This window comes from Fragaria vesca, linkage group LG2 (genome assembly GCF_000184155.1).
Source record: "Fragaria vesca subsp. vesca linkage group LG2, FraVesHawaii_1.0, whole genome shotgun sequence".
Lineage (NCBI taxonomy): Eukaryota > Viridiplantae > Streptophyta > Magnoliopsida > Rosales > Rosaceae > Fragaria > Fragaria vesca.
Genome location: NC_020492.1, coordinates 7,024,054 through 7,045,962, shown reverse-complemented (window position 1 = coordinate 7,045,962; position 21,909 = coordinate 7,024,054). Strand labels below are relative to the sequence as shown.

Sequence of the window (21,909 nt, the reverse complement as noted above, 5' to 3'; positions counted from 1 at the left end):
GAGAGAGAGAGAGATTAAAGAGAAAGCGAAAGAAGTAACATAACTTGAACAAATGTTCCTAATTGTAGAAAGTAGAGAATAAAAGGAATGTCCCCACTAATACAGTTTTATTAACGCTATTACTATATACAAACTTACCAATCAAACAGCCTGGAGTACACAACTTTAGCCAGAGCATCTCTGCTGACGGCTGCAGCTTCAGGATCCAGCCACTTTGTGATTGTTTCATCACGAGTTACAATTACACGTTTGCAAAGAGAATCTTCCAATGCCTTCACATCACACCTGAAAATAGGAATGCATTACTTAATGAAGCACATGGAATGCCAAACTTAAATTAAGAGCATCGTACTCAAATGGGTCAATGAAATAGAATATTTACATTAGAAGCTCAGCAACAGTTTTCAGGTGAAACCAAGATTTTTCATCTTTTGGCGTGGATGAGTCTGTTTCCTTTCCCTTTGCAAATTCAATGTTTCCAAGATGCAGGACTGCTGCCACAACTCGAAATATTGCATCCTAAATGCAGTAGAAAGAAAAAATAGAATTAACATTCAGGCTATTTGTTAAGGCTCTTATCACTTGAAGCCACCCCCTTACAAAAGTACCTGTTCATCAGTACTTATTCCAACAATATCCATTGCCTTCCGTGTTGCCTTGTACTCTTCAGAATCATCAACCCCATCCAGCTCATAGCAATCTGATTGATTTAAATAATGAAATGTTCTTGGGTGTCCCAATTTGTACTTTTGAACATCCTGCAAATAACACAGACCAAGTAGTAAGGATATAACGAATATTGACCCTGCAGCATAGAAAAAAAAGTTTATCTGCGTCTAAATGAACATAATTTGGATTTGAGAGAGAGAGAGAGAGATATAGAAAAAAAAACACTAGAATGTTATTTGAAATCCAAATGGCTCATATGAATAACATAAAGGATATAGCTTCCATAACCCATTCATGATCTAAAAGATTTGGGAAAACGCTACATTGTCCAAAGGATTTGGTTGGGTGAAGTACACAAAATTCTAATATCAAAATTTTAACATTCTAAAATCCATGCTAGACTGCTCTAGGGTTGTAATGTGCATGTCATGACAAAAAATATGAAACAGAAAAATATGCACGGAGTGTAATTCTTTTATAAGAATTGAAATTTTCAATCAAGAGAGGCCATTCAGCTCTACTCAGTATTTATACATAGTAACTTTTCTCAAAGCAGACTGAAATGAATTGAGAAAAAAAGTATATTTAAAAAGTGATACAAAAACACTAGGACCAAATGTGCAGCACATAAGGTTCCTAAATCCTGTAAAGGTACTCCACTCATGTGAAGCCGAAATTCATTACCTCTGGTGGAGCAGCGCAAAGCATGTAGAAACAATGATAATTTCTCTCAGGATTGGAGACCTGACAAACACGCGATCTTTCTAGCAAATACGTTCTTATAGCAGCTCCAGAGATTCTCCCGCTCTGATCAAACTGAATCTCCACAAACTTACCAAAACGACTGTAGAACGACAAGATCACAACACGAAGTTAATGTATATCCAAAATTTAACATGTAGCATACATAAAATTAAAGTGTGGAAAGGGAACATTCTAAATAAAGATCTTCCCACCTGGAGTTATTGTTTCTAACAGTTTTTGCATTACCAAATGCTTCCAAAACAGGATTGGACTGAAACCCAAACAAAACCAAAATAAGTTCATGTCATACAGATAAACTTCAAGATAATAAACAACACTTGTCGACCAATGAATTTTGTAAAATCTAACAAGATTTTCAGGTTCTCATTTTAAGTTTTCCACACAAGCTGAGGTTCTAAATCTTCGTACCTCCAGGACTTGCTGTTCAACGGTCCTCCCTTCAGCAACAGCTCTCCCTCCCATGTAAGCAAGATAGCGCATAAGCAATTTGGTGCTTTCTGTTTTACCAGCCCCACTCTCACCACTAACCAATATTGCCTGACTTACTCCATCATTAATCATCAGTCTGTAACCAAATCAATGGAATTTTACATCAATGTACAAGAAGAGAGAACCAGAGACCGTATAAACTCATTACAATGAGATACGGCAACATACCTATATGCAGCATCAGCAACAGCAAAGGGGTGTGGACTCAACTCACCAAATGCTGCCCCTTTATATTGTTGCATCATATGGCTATCGTAAAGATGAGGTAGTCTCATGAAAGGGTTCACAGCAATCAAAATGTTCCCTGTGTAAGTCTGGAAGCCCACTAAGTATGTTACACAATTACCCTTCACATAATAAAATTTAAAAAAAAAAAAAAAAAAAAAAAAACTAAAACCACGCCTGCACGTCACACACAAACTTGTAGATTTTGTGCAGGAAAAGGATTTGAATGGAAGAATCCTTTTGTCTTATCACTAATGCATACTTACATATATTTCGTTTATATCATATCTTGATCTTAGATTATCAAGGACACCCGGTTCATGCAAGTAAGCTAACTTTGTCATATCATCCACTCCACATGGTGGAGCTTCAGGATCTTTGGGATAGGCATTGGAAGTTTTAACAACAACCTGCAATTTCACATGAGGAGATTGGGAAAAGTAAGGAATAAAATTCAGCAGTTATATCAAGTATACAAACTCAAAGATGACTTGAAGCAAATAACTATGCACCTTATTCAGCATAGAACATAATTAATAGAGATTGGCATGCACAAAAACATAGTGGTGTAATACAAAATGCACTCACCGTCTTTCCTGAAGTGCATAGAACCTTGATCTCTTCACCTTTAACCTCCACGATTTCACCATCTAGCCACGCTTCTTCAGAATCCTCCACCCAAACAAGAGATCCAACCACAGGACTTATAGTAGCAGCCTACCAAGCGAAAAGTTTCAACAGTCAACATATAAAATTGTATTGTTTTGTTTGTTGCATACTTGCAGATATATTGCATGAGTTATTATAGTTAGAAGTATTCAGTTAACATTACAAATTAGTGCCCTTGGCAATAACAAAGTTAAAAGACTCTTTCTATTATCAATTCCAATTTTTTTTTACAGAATTAAGCAGAAGAATCAGCATACGCACACTAGCAAACACAAATGAACCAAATCCCAAATCATAAGAAAATGCATAGAAAATTCTACATCCCATGACATTAATTAACACAAAGAGCCCTTAAACCCCTCAGACGGGAAAGAAGCATACAAGGTCTGTATCAACTAAATCATAACTACGCTAGAACAATTGACAATGTGAAACTTGATAAGTGAGGAATTCAGAATAGCATAAGCAGTGGACTTGAAACTTTGCAAGTCCAAACTCAATCAAAAACTCAATGGCACAAAAGGCCAAAGTTCAAAAATACGGGCACCCAATTCCAATTCCATCACAAACTTGGCTGTGGTCATGAATCTGCAGCCCAACTACTATCCCCTTATTACCAATCACGTTTTCAGTAAATGAGAGCTGAAACATTCAACCCTTGAGTCAAATTCAAGCACAAACCCCCAAACTAATATCCAAAACTACTAATCACATTGAGTTATAACCTCTCATTCCTACCAACTCTAGTCCTAAACAAGATCAAATCATCTCTCTTCTGCTTCACCCCAAACACAGATCAGTCCACCAACAACATAAACACCATTGGCAACCATCAAATCATCAACAACTTGCATTCAAAAACAAAAGTTCCAAACTTTTATGACAACCCAGAACTCCAAACAAATGAAAAACACAACAACAGCACATAACAGAAAAATACCATGGACGCCGAGAACTGATCGGATCAGAGACACAGCTTTGCTTCTGGATCTACTCCAATACCAACCATTCAAATTCAGCACCAAACCCCTTCAAAGCTTCAAACTTTCCTTCCAAAGCTCCAATCTTTTACTTGGTCTATTCCCCCCAAACCAATCCAAAAACAAAAAATAACAAAATGGGAAAAGAATAAAAATAATGAATTTGATTTGACAAATGAGAAGCTTAAACCCTTCAACTTGAAGAAGAGAGATTAAGCCACCCCCTTCTTCTTCTTCTTCTTCTTCTTCTTTGTGTTCCTTAATTTGGTTTGGTTTACTGCTATCCAGCCTTGCTTGCTTGGACTTTGGTCTTATTTTTCTTTTGGGGGTCTAAATTCTAAACCTTTATTAGCGTAAATTGTTCTTATTTGGAATTTAATTAACAAAGATTAAACGCCTATCCATGGCTGCTCTTCCGGAAATGCCCTCGGGTCTCGAGGGCATTAATGGAATCTACGAGTACAAATTACAAAGGCAAGGTCTTGTTCCTGATTGTCCGAAGTCTCTGGGGACCTTAAATTCTCGAACTGGGGAAGGCGGTAAAACTCAGGTCTGATTTCAAGTACGGGTTTACATTTGAGTTTTGTCAACTTGTTCTTTGTTCCTTTCTTTCGAGCTGTCAAAGGTCTTTCTTGTAAAGTTTGGCTTTTTTTTTTTTCACTTTTTTCTTTTTGAATTTGATTTATGAAAAAATGAAATTGAGGATATTGTAATGTGTGATCTAATCTTTGCAACCCATTGGAAGCATTGTACATTTTACTATGATATTTAGAGCATATTATAAACATAATTAGCCAAAACAAAAACACATAATATGAACAATCTTGAAATTGTAATTTAGCACAACAAGAATTCCAAGATTTGTTTGGCATTGGCAACATTGAAAATGCCAATTTGTCAATTGGTACTCTTTAACTTTTACAAGTCACAAACTCTTTATTATAATAGTAATCAGATATAATAGGTTACATTTTTATGTAAGAACAAATAAGGATCATTGTTTATGAACATTCATCATAGAACAGAGTACGTATACGTGTTAAATTAGTGTCTACTACAACATATAATTTCACAAATTATTCAACAACATAAAAAACACATCATATAATATGTTTTAGTTATTCTTTTATACACGATTCAACTTACAATATGTCTTAGTTAATCGTGAATCGCTACAAGGTAAAACCCGTCAATCAATTGCTAACCATGACTAATTTGGTGTTTTCATCATTGCTTGATGGCACTATCTCAACTCAACATGGTAATTACCATTATATACAAGATTCTATACAAGGTAGGAATCCCAAAAGTCTTCATGACGTGCATCAGTGTAAATGCAGAAATGCAATCCAATATTTTAGTGATAAATTATTGCGTATACAATTGTATAAACATGACCATTGAAAATCGACAAGGCTAAATTCGTATTAACATCCCAATTTTTGGGGTAAGTATGGAAATTCACACACATCCCTAAGCTAACCACGCCATCAAAGACTTAATACCAAAGTATATACCCAGGTAAAATATCCGCTCATTAAAAGAGAAAATGGTGAAACAGTAAAAGAAGAAAAGCCAATAACAAGACGCCACGTACGCCAGCGAATTTAGGATGTTGGAGAAGTTTAAAGAACCGACCACGCGCTATTCGGTTTATTGGAAGGACATCACCTGTTCCTAGTAGCCCAGTGCCAAACCTGTGCCACCAACAATAATTGACCACGTGTCATACTACTCAACAGCAGCTAGAGCCGTTAACACCAGTCGGAAAACAAAAATTAGAAAACCAACCATCAACCCAGAAAAAAAAAACTCGTTGAAATATAAAGCGGACCCAGCCAATATAAACTTGGGGAATTGCTTTCAAAAAAAAATACTTGGGGAATGAATCTGAACCTTGTTAGTTGTTACCCAGTATATCCAACTCCCCAGACAAAAATCTTAACTCACTTGCTCACCCAAGTGATCCAGGACCTTAACCTTGTTAGTTGTTACTGCTTCTTCCTCCTCTGCCACCGGCAACCACCACAGTCCGCCGCAGCTCTTTTTGATCAACATCTTCTTCTTCAATTCATTTTCTACCAGATCAATTATAATGGAAAAGGATGGAAAAGATGAAGAGGGAGGAATGAATCTGAAGCTTGGATTTACACAAAGAAAAAACCCAGAATTTTTTGATAGTAGGGTCAAGTTTAAGTTGGCCGGGTTTCTTTAACTTTTTATTTTTTGACTGGTGTTAACGATGTTAGCTGCTGCTGAGTAGGATGACAAATGGCAAATTATTATTAGTGGCACAGGTTTGGCACTGGGTTAGTGGGAGCAGCTGATGTCCTTCCCGGTTTATTCTGTTAACCACCATGTCACAGACTACCAACTCTCAACACAACTAGAGCGCGTGAGGCACACCACCGTGGGTTTGGAGTTGCAGCTTGAGGCAAGTCCTCTGCACGTTCTGGCGCGCGTGTCGGGGACCCGATTTTTTAAATCTGTTTAGGTTTGGACGTGCAAAGCGAGTCTTTGTCTAACTAATGGGGTCAATCAAGTGGACGGTGGAGATCGCAGAAGCCATGTTGCGGTGCAATTAAGACCGATGACGAAAACGCGGTCCCACCAAAAGCGCAATGAACCGCCACGACTCACGGGGCTCAAATTGGAGATTTGCAATGATATAAGAAGCTGTCACATTTATGCTTTTTATAATTTAAAAATAATAAATAATAATAATTCAATGGTGATTAACCATCTAATTAGGGTAATTAAGGTCGTAATCTTAAGCTGTTATAAACTATGATGACGATATGACGAAAGTGCCCACGACAGCATGATTGGTATAACTAGTAGCCAAATTTGAGTAAGAAGGAACGAAGGCATTTCAAGTTTTCAAGTTTCTTTGCTTAAAACAGCACCATGCACTTTCTCTAATTGCCAAACCTAACCACATGAACAACAATATGCAAAAATAACGTGTATCAAAACTCTCGACTCTTTCTCACGTGAGTTCTCGACTCTTTCTCATGTGAGTTGTCAGAGTTGATAAATGAAGATGAAGACTCGAAATGTGAATCCCATTAGTATTGTTTTGGAAGAGATAGGAAAGAGCGATTGATAAAATAAGAAAGAATGTTTTATTAACAAGACTAAAAATGACAAATATTGACAATTACAAACTACTTAAAAGGAAATCACCTACCCTTTCATGCTCTAAATTAACCATCTTCTGATCCATCTTCATTTCAATCGAGATTCTGTTTGGAATTCATTGTCGAGCAGCACGATTTCTACTTTCTTGACCATATCCTGCATGTAATACGGTATCCAACCCTCATTCTAACCTAATGAAACACAATCAAGTAACAAAATATGAGATACTGTATTGCCACCAATCATGTTTTCCAATGCCCAAGTAGTACACTGTATAGAAACTTAAATGGAACTCTCACCAAAGCATAATATTATAAGAAAATTAGATAAAAACTCAAAATACTAGACCTATTTTAACATAAACCCATACATATTTTTCTTTCATGAGTAATTTTTAATACACACCTCTAAAAATAATTGATGGATGTTTTTATAATTAAACATACCTATAAAAATCTGATGTGAAATATAAAATAATAAGGGTGTGTATTAAGAGATTAGAGGTGTGTATTTAAAATTTTTCTTCTTTCATTTTACACCCACTCCACATAAACAAACTTACTATATAGAGCATATGTCTATAATTAATAGTTTTCTTTATTTTTTAGTTTCTCTGATTTGCCCTTCAGATGATATAAAGCTAAATTTGGTATCTTTCTCAATTTTAGCATCAATTTGAAACTCAAATATTGAGCTAAAATTTAGTTGGATTTAACTTTATCATAATCAATTACATTCTTTAATTTCTTACTTTGTTATTACTAACTTGAGTGTATATATATGTTATATATAGAAGTAAGTCATTTGTAATAGAATGATTTTTTTCATTCTTAAGCTCACATTTGGTGTCTCTCTACATAGTTGAAAAATGTCTGATTGTAAGGTACACGTTCTTGTTCTTTTTCTTTGATTAATTTTTTTCTTTTTAGGTATATTATTATATCATTTCTCATCCTGATCGAGAGAACATTTACATTTCTAATATACCTATTAAATAGGACATGATATGATAATATACCTAAAAAAAAGAAACCCTAAATTAGGTTTAGGGTATAGGGTTAGGGTATAGGTTTAGAGTATAGGGTATAAGGTATAGGGTATAGGGTTTAGGATATAGGGTATAGGGTTTAGGGTAAAGGGTTTAGGGTTTAGGGTTTAGGGTTTAGGGTTTAGGGTTTAGGGTTTAGGGTTTAGGGCTTAGGGCTTAGGGCTTAGGGCTTAGGGCTTACGGCTTACGGCTTACGGCTTACGGCTTACGGTAACACTATAAAATTTCTTCTTTTTACTCAAATAATTAGATATCTTATTTATATTATATTTTACCTTATGTATAGATCATAGAATGTATTCATTTCACTTAGATTTTTTCATAAAAATAAAGAAAACCGCATGATTCTTGTAAATTGATTGAAAAATGTTGGTGTTAGTTTGAACGACCTAGCATGTGTGAATAGTAAAATCAAAATTTCAAACTTCAACTTATACTATCGATAGTAAAACCTTGATAATTTAATATTTGATAAATTAATAACCTTGATTATATAATATTTTTTGTCAGTCCCGAAGTAAAGAATTAGCAAAATTGTCGTCAATAAATTAACAATCCCGATTAAATAATATTTTTTTCCGGTCCCGACGTTATTAATTTATAGAGGTTTAAATTATATGATTTGGTATCTTCACATACGTTGTTCTCGTATAGAATAAGAAAACTCTTAAGCGAGATATTTTATTTCAACAAGTTTTCTTTACTTTTGATATGAATGTCTCTTTTGGTAATTTTACGGACCCACAAAGTCTTATATAATTTGTATAAAAAATATATGTGTATCTAGCATTTAGGGATGTGTTAATAAAATTTCTCTTGTGTAAAATTTAGAAAAAATATGACATAATATGTATTATAATTGATACATTTTAGATGTCTATTAAAAATGAATATTATGTGGGTTTTATTTAAAACCATTCTTCAAAATTGGGTGTATATGAAAATCCCCCTAATATTATTAGAATGGTGCAGTACAATAGTGTGAGGTGTTCGCACACTTCATCTACACTTGCTTATATCTCAAGTATATATGTAGCTCATGCATGAATTACTATTAGGTTTAACCGTTTAACACACACTCTGCTGGAACCTTTTGCTTCAACTGGGAGTAAATTTTATAGTCCTAATTATATGCTACTTCTTGGTTTCTACCTACCCACACAAAGTACAAATAATGCAAGTAGTGTCTAAAAGGAAACTGCAAATCTATCAGGAAAACAAGGCACCAAAGATCAGCTCCCCCAAGTGCAAACCAATTTTGATTCCTAAAACTGTTCATGAATTTTTTTTTTTTTGGTCGAAAAAAACTGTTCATGAAATTTGGGAGACAAATATTTACTAACCAGATGAGCATCACCTTGAATCTGTTTAAGCGCCTTGTTAAAGATTTTGTACCTGTGAATGATCATGTTGTCAAATTACAGTGATTTTTAAGAGCAATAAACAACATGTATAACCATGACAACAATATAAGAATGTATGTTGACAGCAATTACTAACCCTATAGGAATGACAACACTATAAGATGCCCTCTCAACAAATGTCAAGGGCTTCTGAGGGATATTGTACATATGAGCATCATCAAAAGGCTCCTCCACAGTAGTAGATATGGCTTTCTTAGTCTGCAAGGAAAATAGTTGACAAACTAAGACCGTAAAATTTTAAACGTTAGCAATAGAGAATAGCAATTTCAGGCGCAGAGCAAGAGATTGTTGTTTGAGGAGCTGATACAACAATCTTAATGTCTGTACATTCACACGGAATCACAAAATCCCAAGCAGAAACCTGGAACCAAAACTTCTTATCTGAAGAAATAACAAGAATCAGCCTACTTTCAAACAAATACGTACCTATATATGGTACCAATGCGGCATATGATCGATCAAGCACATTAACATAGATCAATAACAGATGATGTTTGCATTGTTTCATGATGCCTCGATAAATATGAAGACAGAATTGAAAGGACATGTAACTTTTAGAAATTTGATTCAGACTCTAACCTCAGATGAATTTCTTCGCGGTTTTAGTGAAGCTTCTGAAGACATGGTTCTACTAAAGCGAGGAACGACATCGTATGCTCCATAGTTTCTCGTAAGTTGTAATGGAGCTTCCTTCCAGACAGAACCGGAATTCCTGCCAAACATGATTGCATCAAAATAAGATACAAACAATAAACCAATCAATGATACAATTGCCTAAAAGAATGAACAGAAGGAAGGTTTGATAAACCACGTATACGTACAAGAGACCATCTTGGACTCTCCTTCAGCTCCAGATAGCTCGGACTTCTCAATTAATACACCTCTTGCAGATAGAGTTCATCTTCTATCCTAGATTCTCTCCTTATCTCCTTATGTAAGGATAATACTAAATATCAGATAAGTGTTTCCTGTAACTGATATCAAACACCAACGTATGTAATTGTATCTCTTCACTGTGAAGAATATATCCATAGAAGGTCAGCTACTGTATTGGTCCTACCTTTTGTTCATTCTTTCATTATCATAGCCTTAAGTCCTACAACCAATTTTTTTTTTTCCGATCCTCAAATGGCCTCCACCGATTCTGCTTCTGCCTCTGCAACCATCAACTCCACCGCCTCCGCCACTGTCAACTCCACCACCCCTGTCACCACCTCTATCTCTTCACCGGTCATGGTCTCTACTGACCAATCCCCTCATATCACCAACTATCTCTCTATAAAATTGAATAGAACAAACTATCCCCTATGGCTAACCCAAATCAAACCACTTCTGATGATAAGCAGAAACCTAATGGGGATGTTGATGGAACACTTTCTTGCCCCTCTTGCTTCAAAACCACCGCCACCGGCGAACTCACAGATGAGGTGAATCCAGCATTCCAAACTTGGATTGCTCAAGACCAAATGATCCTTGATGGATTATTCACTCACACCACCTATCCTCGCCACTGTGGCTCGCTCCACAAATTCATTCTTCACTTGGAGCTCTCTTGCCAAGCGGTTTGCTAGTCAATCTCAGGATAGAGTCCTGCAACTGTGTGGAGAACTATTGCTCATAATGCGTGGAATTGTGGAAACATGACTATTTCTGATTTTTTGGATAAAATAAATTCCATTGCTGATGATTTAGCTCTTGCAGGCAGTCAGATGTGACCTTGTCTCGATCATTATGAACAATGTAGGCCCTCTCTATGAGACCACTGTGAGCTCCGCACAGGCCCGTGATACTCGCATCACGTCTGATAGTCTTGAAGCAAATCTCTTATCAGCTGAGCGTCGTCTCAAAGAACAGCATCAAGCTGCTCTCGACATTAACTCAATGACTAGTGACTACTGCCCTTCATGCTACACGCATCTCTAACAGAGGAGGAGGGAGTGGTCGCATCTCTCAGCAGTCCTTCATGACTCGCAGTGCTCCATCTCAGTTTAGCCGAGGGTCCTCAGCATCTCGAGGGCGTGTCTCTTCCATTCTTGGCCCTCATCCATCACCTGGGACACTCTGGCAGTCCTTATGGTACACGTCCAACATGTCAAATATGTTATCGTCAAGGATGTTATAACCAATCCAATATCCGTTCAAAACAATATATATATATATATATAACAATGAAATCAAAACGAAATTGAAAAATTAACAATGAAAACAAACAACACTAACTTGATTGATCAGATAGAGGCCTGCCTTGCAGTGACCTAAGACAGAAATTCGTCCCCACTTGTGCTGCAGTTTCGGACGTCTATCTAGAGGATACAACTATCTGGTTCAAGTTCTTGCACAAGAACTTGACCCTGGCGAATTTACTTTATGCTTCAGAAGAAATAGTTTTGGGGAGGAAGAAGAAGAAGAATGATTCGATGATCAAAACAACGACAGAAGTCGTCTTTATATAAAAGTCAATTTGAACAAGTATAACTGTTCAGACAGACACAACTGCTCGGACAGTCCATACAGTCCCAATCTTTGACTTTTATTAAATATATATATTAATATATATATATATTTATTTATTTCTATTGGAAACCCAATAGAAAGCCTACCAAGCCCATACTAGGCCTATCATCCATTTAATGAGTCACATGAGTGTTTCCATATAAAGACTCACACATTTAATGGTTCTTCAATGTGGGATAAATACCACATAAGTTCCAACAATACCCCACATTTTCTATTCAAACTCTAATAATACCCCACATTTGAATAGAAAATAAGATAATGAGAGGAACTTATTTTACCATTTCCAAGAAACTAAATATGATATGCATCGGAAAATGTGTCTTTTGGACTTGAACCTTTCGTAGTGAGTACTTATCGGACTTACTTTGTGGGTAGTGAACTTTAGTCTTGAACTAACCACGTTTTGTAGTAAATCGAGACAACAAATATCACACATATCATATCTATACATAGTTCAATTCTTACGGTTGTGTTCATTTACAAAATCCTGCTTCATGAGAATTTTAGAGAACGTAGCCATCTCGGTTCTCAAAAATGCGACCCCACATCAATCTCATATAGGTAATGCCAATCAAGAATAGTCCGTACTATGCCACTTTAAAAGCTATTTAGCATTATTAAGAATAAATAAATATTCAACCCTTAATCGTCAACGGAAAAACACACTTAAATTCATCATAGGAATGAGCATATATGTGTGTTTATGCTCCTTGAGTCTTCCCCAACTAGTTTGCCTATTGAACCTAGACCATGGGAGCTCCAATGTTGCTAGGTTAGGTTTCCGCCAAGTAATGACTCATTGTATTGGCTTTAAGCCCATTCCCCTCGATGTAAATACTACTTGCTCTTTATTTAGGCCTTTTGTCAAATGATCTGCTATATTCTCCTTTGACTTTACATAGTCGATGGAAATAATTCCATTCTTGAGCAAGCCTCGTATTGTCTTGTGACGACGCCTTATATGCCTCGATTTGCCATTGTAGATTTGGTTCTTTGCTCTTGTAAGAGCAGCCATACTATCACAATGTATGCAAATGGCAGTAACAGGCTTTGGCCACAATGGAATACCCTCTAGGAAGTTTTTGAGCCATTCCGTTTCTTCGGCGGCTTTATCTAAGGCTACAAACTCTGCTTCCATAGTCGATCGTGTATTCACTGTTTGCTTTGATGATTTCCAAGATACGGCTACTCCTCCAAGGGTAAATACATAACCACTTGTGGACTTACTTTCCGAATGATTGGAAATCCAATTAGCATCACAATATCCTTCTAATACGGGAGGATATTTTGTATAATGCAATCCATAATTCATTGTATGTTTTAGATATCGAAGCACTCTCACTAGTGCATCCCAATGATCTTTTCCGGGATTGTGTGAGTAACGACTAAGTCGACTCACACTATATGCTAAATCCGGTCGTGTACAATTCATTATGTACATCAAGCTTCCAAGAACTTGAGTATACTCCAATTGAGACACACTTTCTCCTTGATTCTTCTTAAGGTGACTAGAGGGATCAAATGGAGTAACAACCGACCTATCATTATAGTGTCCAAATTTTCTAAGGACCTTCTCCACATAATGGGATTGAGTAAGTATATAACCATCTAAATTCCTTTGAATTCGAATACCAAGAATGACATCTGCTACTCCTATATCTTTCATATTAAAAGAGGAGTGCAACATTTTCTTGGTTTGATTAATTACATCCATATTCGTTCCCATAATAAGCATATCATCCACATATAAACATATAATAACACATGCATTTCTACATTGTTTAACAGAAACACATTTATCACATTCATTTATTTGAAAACCATTTGATAAAAGTGTATTATCAAACTTCTCATGCCATTGCTTTGGAGCTTGCTTAAGGCCGTAAAGGGACTTAACCAATTTACACACCTTATTCTCTTGACCTTTAACAACAAACCCTTCAGGTTAGTGCATGTATATTTCTTCATCTAATTCACCATTCAAAAATGCGGTTTTCACATCCATTTGGTGTATTTCCAAATTGTGAACAGCCGCTATTGCCATTAACGTCCTTATAGACGTAATTCTTGTCACCGGCGAATAAGTGTCAAAGAAGTCTACACCTTCTTTTTGACGATACCCTTTGGCTACTATACAAGCCTTGGATTTCTCTATGATACCATCAGGTCTCAATTTCCTCTTGAAAATCCATTTATGGCCTATTGGTTTATGTCCCGGAGGTAAATCAACCAATTTCCATGTATTATTTTGCATAATGGATTCTACTTCACTTTGAATAGCCTCTTTCCAATAAGGTGCTTCCGATGAATCCATAGCAGCCTTATATGTTTGAGGTTCTTCTTCAATAGCAAAGGTCATATAGTCAGGTCCAAAATCTTTGGCTATTTTTCCACGTTTACTTCTTCTTGGTTCTAGAGCTTCATCTTGAACCGCAGAAGTATTGTTTTCATTAGTTTCGGTACTCTTGTTTAATTCATTTTGAGACAACGTATCATTATACGTTCTTTTCCTTGGATTAGATTTCTCTTTCTCTTTATCCTCTTTATCCTTATAAGGAAATATATTCTCGAAAAATTCTGCTTCGGCAGATTCCATGATTGTGTTTTTGTTCACATCCTCCACATCAGACTGGTAAACCAAAAACTTATAAGCTGCACTATTCTTGGCAGGGGCAATATATATGCAATCTATAGTTTTTGGTCCAAGTTTAGTCCTCTTTGGTAAAGGAACTTGAACTTTAGCAAGACAACCCCACACTTTCATCGTTTTAAAAATAGGCAATCGTCCTTTCCATAACTCATAAGGAGATTGATCACTTTGTTTATGAGGAATTCTATTTAATATCATATTTGCAGTAATACAAGCCTCACCCCACAAACTATGTGGTGCTCCGAAGTAATTAACATTGAATTTATCATGTTCTTCAATGTTCTATTCTTCCTTTCAGCAACTCCATTTTGTTGTGGAGTATATAGGGCTGTAGTTTGATGCACAATACCATGAGCAGAACAAAATTCAGCAAAGTCATTGGATTCGTATTCTCCTCCTCTATCAGACCTTAGAATTTTTATTCTTTTCTCAAGTTGATTCTCAACCTCGGCTTTGTATGTTTTAAACATGTTTAAAGCCTCATCCTTGGTATGTATCAAATATACATAACAATATTTACTGCAATCATCAATAAATAATATATAATAGTTCTTTCCTCCACGTGATGGAGTTGCTTTGTAATCACACAAATCACTATGAATTAAACCAAGTACTTCATTGGATTTCTCCACGGATTTATGAGGATGACCTGCATATTTAGATTCTACACAGATCTCACACTTAGTCAAATTGTTCATAGAACACTTTGGCAGCATGCCTAATTTTATCATTCTTTGTAAAGAACGGAAATTAACATGGCCTAATCTAGAATGCCATAAGGAAGAAGACTCAACCATGTATATAGAAGCAGTGCTAGTGCCTGCATTATTATTATTAATAATACCATCATCCATAGTAGGTACAACATTAAGCTTAAAGAGCCCTTCATAGAGGTAACCCTTTCCTACATGCATCCCACCCTTGGTGAGAACAAATTTGTTTGATTCGAATACAAGTTTGAATCCTTTGTTGCTTAAAACAGGACCAGAAACTAGATTCTTACAAATTTCAGGCACATGTAACACATTAGTAAGTACAAGATCTTTCCCGAAAGTGAGTTTCAGAATCACCTTCCCTTTTCCTTCCACCTTTGCAGTAGTGGCATTCCCCATGAACAATGATTCTCCATCGTTGATTGGTTGGTATGAAGAGAACATCTCCCTTGAAGAGCATACATGCCTTGTAGCACCAGTATCAACCCACCAATCAACAATATTGGTAACCAGATTTGCTTCAATCACTCCAATGAATTGATTTTGTCAGACTCAACAAGGTTTGCTTGGTTGGAATTTCCAGAACCTCCAGCACCTCCATGATCTTTCTTGAGGCGACACTCCTTTGCTCTATGCCCTGGTTTTCCACACACCCAACAGCCTCCAATTTGTGGCTTCTTGAATGCTTTGGACTTTTGTGGGACGAGAGGGTTCTTTCCAGTAATAAAAAGAGGCTTGGCAGCAACACCTTTGCCTTTGTTTTTCTGAAACTTGACCTTTGATGGACTTCCTCCAACCATATTTGCAGTTGGCTTCAAGGAAATAGCATCAACCCTTTCATTCTTCCGGTTATCCTCTTCAACTCGAAGTTTAAGAACCAATTGCTCAAAATTCATATCCTCGGTTAGATGTTTCAGATATATTTTGAAATCTTTCCATGAAGGAGGTAACTTCTCAATAATAGAACCAACAAGGAAATTCGGGTTAAGACCCATACCTTCCATATCTAACTCATGAACAATGACTTGGAGTTCCTCCACTTGCTTGACAACAGACTTGGCATCGCTCATCTTGAAATTCAGAAACTTGCCAATGACAAACTTCTTGGAACAAGCAACTTCAGTCTTGTACTTGTTCTCCAATGATTCCCACAATTCCCTTGCCGTCTTGAAGGTAGAATAGATATCATACAAGGAATTGTCCAAGGCATTGAGGATGTAGTTTCTGCAACTATACTCATTGTTGTTCCAAGTTTCAATAGCCTTCAGATTTTCGGCCCTTTGAGCATCCGTTGGAGCATTCTCCCCTTCTCCTTCCGGCAGAGCCTTTGGAGCCTCGGCAGTGAGAACATTTGCCACATGAAGTATTGTCAAATAGAACAACATCTTCTGTTGCCAGCATTTGAAATCCGACCCCTTGAATTTCTCGGGTCTCTCAACATGATTTTTCAGAACAGATACAGATTGATCCATCTCTACACAATAGAAAATTTCTGTCTTAGATTGTTAGAACCAATCCAATATCCGTTAAAAACAATATATATATAACAATGAAATCAAAACGAAATTGAAAAATTAACAATGAAAACAAACAACACTAACTTGATTGATCAGATAGAGGCCTGCCTTGCAGTGACCTAAGACAGAAATTCGTCCCCACTTGTATTAAATGGATATATTAAATGGATGATATGCTTATTATGGGAACGAATATGGATGTAATTAATCAAACCAAGAAAACCCTAAACCCTTTGACTTTTATTAAATATATATATATATTAATATATATATATATATATATTTATTTCTATTGGAAACCCAATAGAAAGCCCACCAAGCCCATACTAGGCATATCATCCATTTAATGAGTCACATGGGTATTTTTATATAAAGACTTACACATTTAATGCTTCTTCAATATGGGATAAATACCACATAAGTTCTAACAATACCCCACAATGTGGCGGTGGTTTTGAAGCAATAGGGGCAAGAAAGTGTTCCATCAACATACCCCAATACCCCATCAGGTTTCAGCTTTTCAGAAGTGGTTTGATTTGGGCTAGCCACAGTGGATAGTTTTTTCTATAATTCTATCCAATTTGATAAAGAGATAGTTGGTGATACGAGGGGATTGGTCAGTAGAGACCATGATCGGTGAAGAGAGGTGGTGGAGTTGATAGTGGCGGAGGTGGTGGAGTTGATGGTTGCAGAGGGTTTAGGGTTTAGGCCATTTGAGGATCGGAAAAAATTTGGTCGTAGACTTAAGGCTATGATACCATAAAAGAATGAACAGAAGGAAGGTGTTTTGAAATATGTCAAGCGTACCAATACAGTAGCTGACCTTCTGTTTATATATTCTTCACAAGTTCACATTGAAGAGATACAATTACATACGTTGGTGTTTGATATATATCAGTTACAAGAAACACTTATCTGATATTTAGTATTATGGTTACATGAGATAAGGAGAGAATCTAAGATAGAAGATGAACTCTATCTGCAAGAGTTGTATTAATTGAGGAGTCCGAGCTATCTGGAGCTGAAGGAGAGTCCAAGATGGTCTCTTGTATATGTGGTTTATCATTGCCTACATTACTAGTCGATCAACTCATCTCATTGATTCACCAACACATGTTCAGACCCTTCAAAAGTTTAACTTATCACCTCTATGTTAAGACACATTCACTGTTAGAAAGTCAATCAGCGGTAATTGAACATGTAGGAAGGCTCTCCATATACAAAACAAAAAAATCAATCAGCGATATGAACATCCTAAACTACGAACTTTTTTATAGCAGTTTTGAAGGCACAACTTATAAATGATCCCTCCTATTTATTTAAGATGGTTTATTAAGAAAACACCAGTAAACTCCTTTATAAACTCTATCACATCCCACAATTCAAAGAAAACTGGAGCTCTGAGGAAAGAAAAACCGTCATGCACACTAACACACAAATTTCCTGTTCAAAGTGTTGCAGTATCAACATTCACCAACAAAAACTCTATAATTGTCTGATACTACCGAGTTTGGTTGATACTGACAAGAAGGAATTACATGTATTTTGTGGGGTGGTGAACTAATAGATATTAGTCCATGCCACACTTATTCATGGGATGCAATTGATGTGAATACTTCAGGTTTGAAAGAATTATATCCAGCGAGCAGTGACTTAAATCACTTAATCATATATTTTGATTGTTTAGGCAAATGGTATTTGTACCTATTTCTACAATATATATATATTCTTGACTTTGCAGCTTTTCAAATGGTTATATATGATCATAAGATCATAGGCCAGACAATATAACTAAAATTGAGACCCAAGTGGGAGATGAATGAGATCAAAGAAAAGGGAGATCAGAGAAAAGTACGAGAAGGACACTCATACCACAAGCCATTGCCGGGCTTTAGGTTCAGGGTTTTGGGTCGACTCGGTATGCACTCGTAGTTTTATGGGAATCATGGCTTAAACGATAAGGAGCCTGATGATCAAGATAGGTTGGACCAGTCACCAGACCTTTTGACATCCTGCATGTATATGTACGGGCATACATAGCTTCCCACTAGCTCCGACCAAGAAGAGGAAGAAGCAAATATATAGCTGATTAAGAAGCATTCCCTTTCTGTGAAACAAAAATCGGATTAGGAAAGGACTTGGGTTTTTCGCAAACCTTTCTTCTTCCTTGTTTTGTATTGAAGAGATCAACTATTAGTCAGATTATGATTTTCCAACTTATGCTTGGAGTCAGTTTGGTTTTCTCTCTATTAAAACAAGTCATGGTAGGTTGTCATCGAGGATCAAATTCATCTCGGTCAATCAATTCATTAAGCATCACTGGGCAACGTTTCTTCAGATTCTAATTACTCAGATGAGTCAGATCCAGCAGCAAAAACATTATTCAACGGTAATAATTTAGAACCAGTAGCATCATGGAACCAACGGTGCCCTACCATTAATTACTAGTTATGATAATGCGTGCCCTCATCGGTGGCGGATACATGATGAAATTGCTACCCGGACTAATTGCAATACATCTTAACAGTACAAAAAAATTTACGGAAAAAAACTAACTAAACCTTACAAAAACGAGGCCACAAAGCTTCAAAATTTTTAATCATCACCTCATACTCAACCCCTTCAGCAAATTCTTTTCAATGTGAAGCACATTTTCATTGATCGATTTTTCAAGACATTTTGGTAAATATTTTGGTAAATATAGACATTCAGGAATGTGGATTCCCCGAAATACTCAACAAAATAGATAATATTTCACTACAACAACAATAAACCTAGATGAGTGTTAAGTAGGGCTGCCACTTGGTTTGGTAAATACCAAACCGATCGAAAACCGATCGAAAATTTATGATTTGGTAAACCGAATTTTGGTAATCGAAATCAAAAAAATCGAAACCGAGAAATACAAAAAAAGTTGGTTTGGTTTTTGGTAAATACCGAATTTACCGAAATTCTAATTATTTAAAGACTTATATTTCTAAAAACACACAGACTAATAATCTTATCTCACGTTTTCAATTGTATATACCATTTAGTAAAAAACAAGACAATGAATAGAAAAATTCAACTATACTTGGTAGCATTCGGGTCTCAATTAAAGCGATCAACTTTAATTCAATGTTACTTGTTATATAAAAACGCTCTTACCTACCCGTCTTAGTCGATTCATCAGTCATCACACACACACATAGACAAACCCACTTAGATGACATGTAACCACCCATGTAAAAATTTAGGAATGTTTTTACCTCTCTTGATAATAGAGCTCCCCATAGGAAGCACAAGCGTAAATAGGGTTAGCCGTCTTGATCAAGGCCAAAACATTATCAAAAATACCTAATTTTTCTACCATAGTCGTATTTCACTATATTGATCACATCATAGTTCACAAGGTTTTTGAAAATTTTGCTTTCTTTTTGTAGTTGGTTCACAAAGATGTACATATGCATATAACTTACTAAATAAGTTATACCACATTACCAGGCATGTTGTGGTTCCAATGATTACAATTCACAAAATTAAAATTCGACCGTCTGGTGTGATCATTATAGTATAGTACAATTATGATAGAAAATTCAATTGTACTCAATAATGCTCGGGTCTTGATCAAAGCGGTCAACCATAATTTAACGTCACTTATTACACGAAAAAGCTTTTACTGCCCTTATGTGACTTATTTTGGTCGACTCTTCCACACACATACTTTCACATAGATGACACATAACTTGTTCATATAAAAATTTGGAAACATTTACATCCTGACTATTTCTGTAGAAAATTAAACCATACTTGATAATGTGTACTGAAATGACTATCTTTTGTATATGTATTATCAGACTCTAGAAACTCAAGTGATATTTAAATTTTATAGTTTTGTATTGTTTTGTTATATTTTGAAAATATATTTGTTGTGAAGTTTGGTAATACCGAAAAACCGACATCCGAAGTTGGTAAGATTTATCTCATACCAAAGTTTTTGGTTTGGTAATTGAAAGTCATATTTCATTACCAAAAGCTTTGGTTTTGAAGTTGGTAACGGCCATTACCGATTCGAACCGACCGAGTGACAGCCCTAGTGTTAAGTGTTATTATGTCATTTATATAATTAATGTTAAACCTAGATAATTAATGTTAAGGATTTTGACCGGAAGTCTGGAACCACATACATAAAGCTCGCATGCGAGTTTTACATTGGCTTTCAGTCCTTTCACTATAGCACCCTGTTTAATCCTGGGTGAGCCTTACACCTATATATAGAACTGTGTCAAAATTTATACCGGTTTATGATTAAGCTTAAACCTACATATAAAATTAAACTTGTGCTGACATGACAAAATGACCCTTCTCCTGTATTGAATCTTTATGATTATGGACGTTCGAATTCCCATGCCTGAAATTTGTGGGAAGGTCCCTCCCAGAAGTAACCAGGCCCCCAAGACAGTAGTCTTTTTCCCTCCACCATTGCTGCAATGCATGGACAAGTGTGCAGTGCTGGACAAGCGTGCAGTGCTCAGTATAAACTGAATTATATTTTTTCTGCTGGAGTTGGAGAACTCAGACTGATCGATAAATAATTCACGTTTTCGAATGGTCGCCAGACACCAGATCAAACACCTTCCTCTTTGCACGAAAGAGGGAAAAGGGCTTTTAGGTTGGATTCAAAAGCTAGGGCAGTGACATATCATATATATCCAACGTTAACGTCCAGTACTGGGTTTCAAAATGCAGAAAGAGATTACTGTTCTTTTTGCTCTTGTATACCTTATGAGCATACACAGCTGTGCTTTCTTTCTTCCTTTTATGGCTTTCCGCCATCAGAAAATTTGAGAGGGAGAGAGAGATGGGTCACTGGGTTGGAATTTCTTGTGTCTCTTTTGGTATCCTCTATTACTCAAGTTTTGTCTGTTGTCTTACTTGTGAGCAAAAAGAAGCCATCTCTTCATCCTCTCTGGGATTCTTGTGGGTCCGAAGAGAGAGTCGGTGAGAATCCTTTGTGCAAGTGAGTGACCTCTGCATCTGACACTGTAAATTGCCCATCCATCTTCAACTATTCTTTAGNGAGAGTATTTAAANAGTCCAGCTGTGATATGGAAAATNTCTAT

The 21,909-nt window shown here is 36.2% G+C and overlaps 1 protein-coding gene across 1 annotated transcript in view; it reads right to left on the bottom strand.

Moving 5' to 3' along the window:
* Positions 1–3,889, bottom strand: part of LOC101308035 (unconventional myosin-Va-like) — a 13,091-nt gene extending 9,202 nt beyond the window's left edge. Inside the window, exons 1-10 of the mRNA XM_004289960.1 lie at positions 3,758–3,889; positions 2,737–2,865; positions 2,415–2,558; positions 2,092–2,237; positions 1,843–1,999; positions 1,626–1,684; positions 1,354–1,513; positions 609–758; positions 383–519; positions 139–285 (exon numbers count right to left, since the gene is read on the bottom strand). Of these exons, the coding sequence (XP_004290008.1) occupies positions 139–285; positions 383–519; positions 609–758; positions 1,354–1,513; positions 1,626–1,684; positions 1,843–1,999; positions 2,092–2,237; positions 2,415–2,558; positions 2,737–2,865; positions 3,758–3,760 (1,232 nt within the window). The 5' untranslated portion in view covers positions 3,761–3,889. The remainder of the gene's footprint in view (positions 1–138; positions 286–382; positions 520–608; positions 759–1,353; positions 1,514–1,625; positions 1,685–1,842; positions 2,000–2,091; positions 2,238–2,414; positions 2,559–2,736; positions 2,866–3,757) is intronic.
* Between the last annotated feature and the right edge of the window lie 18,020 nt (positions 3,890–21,909).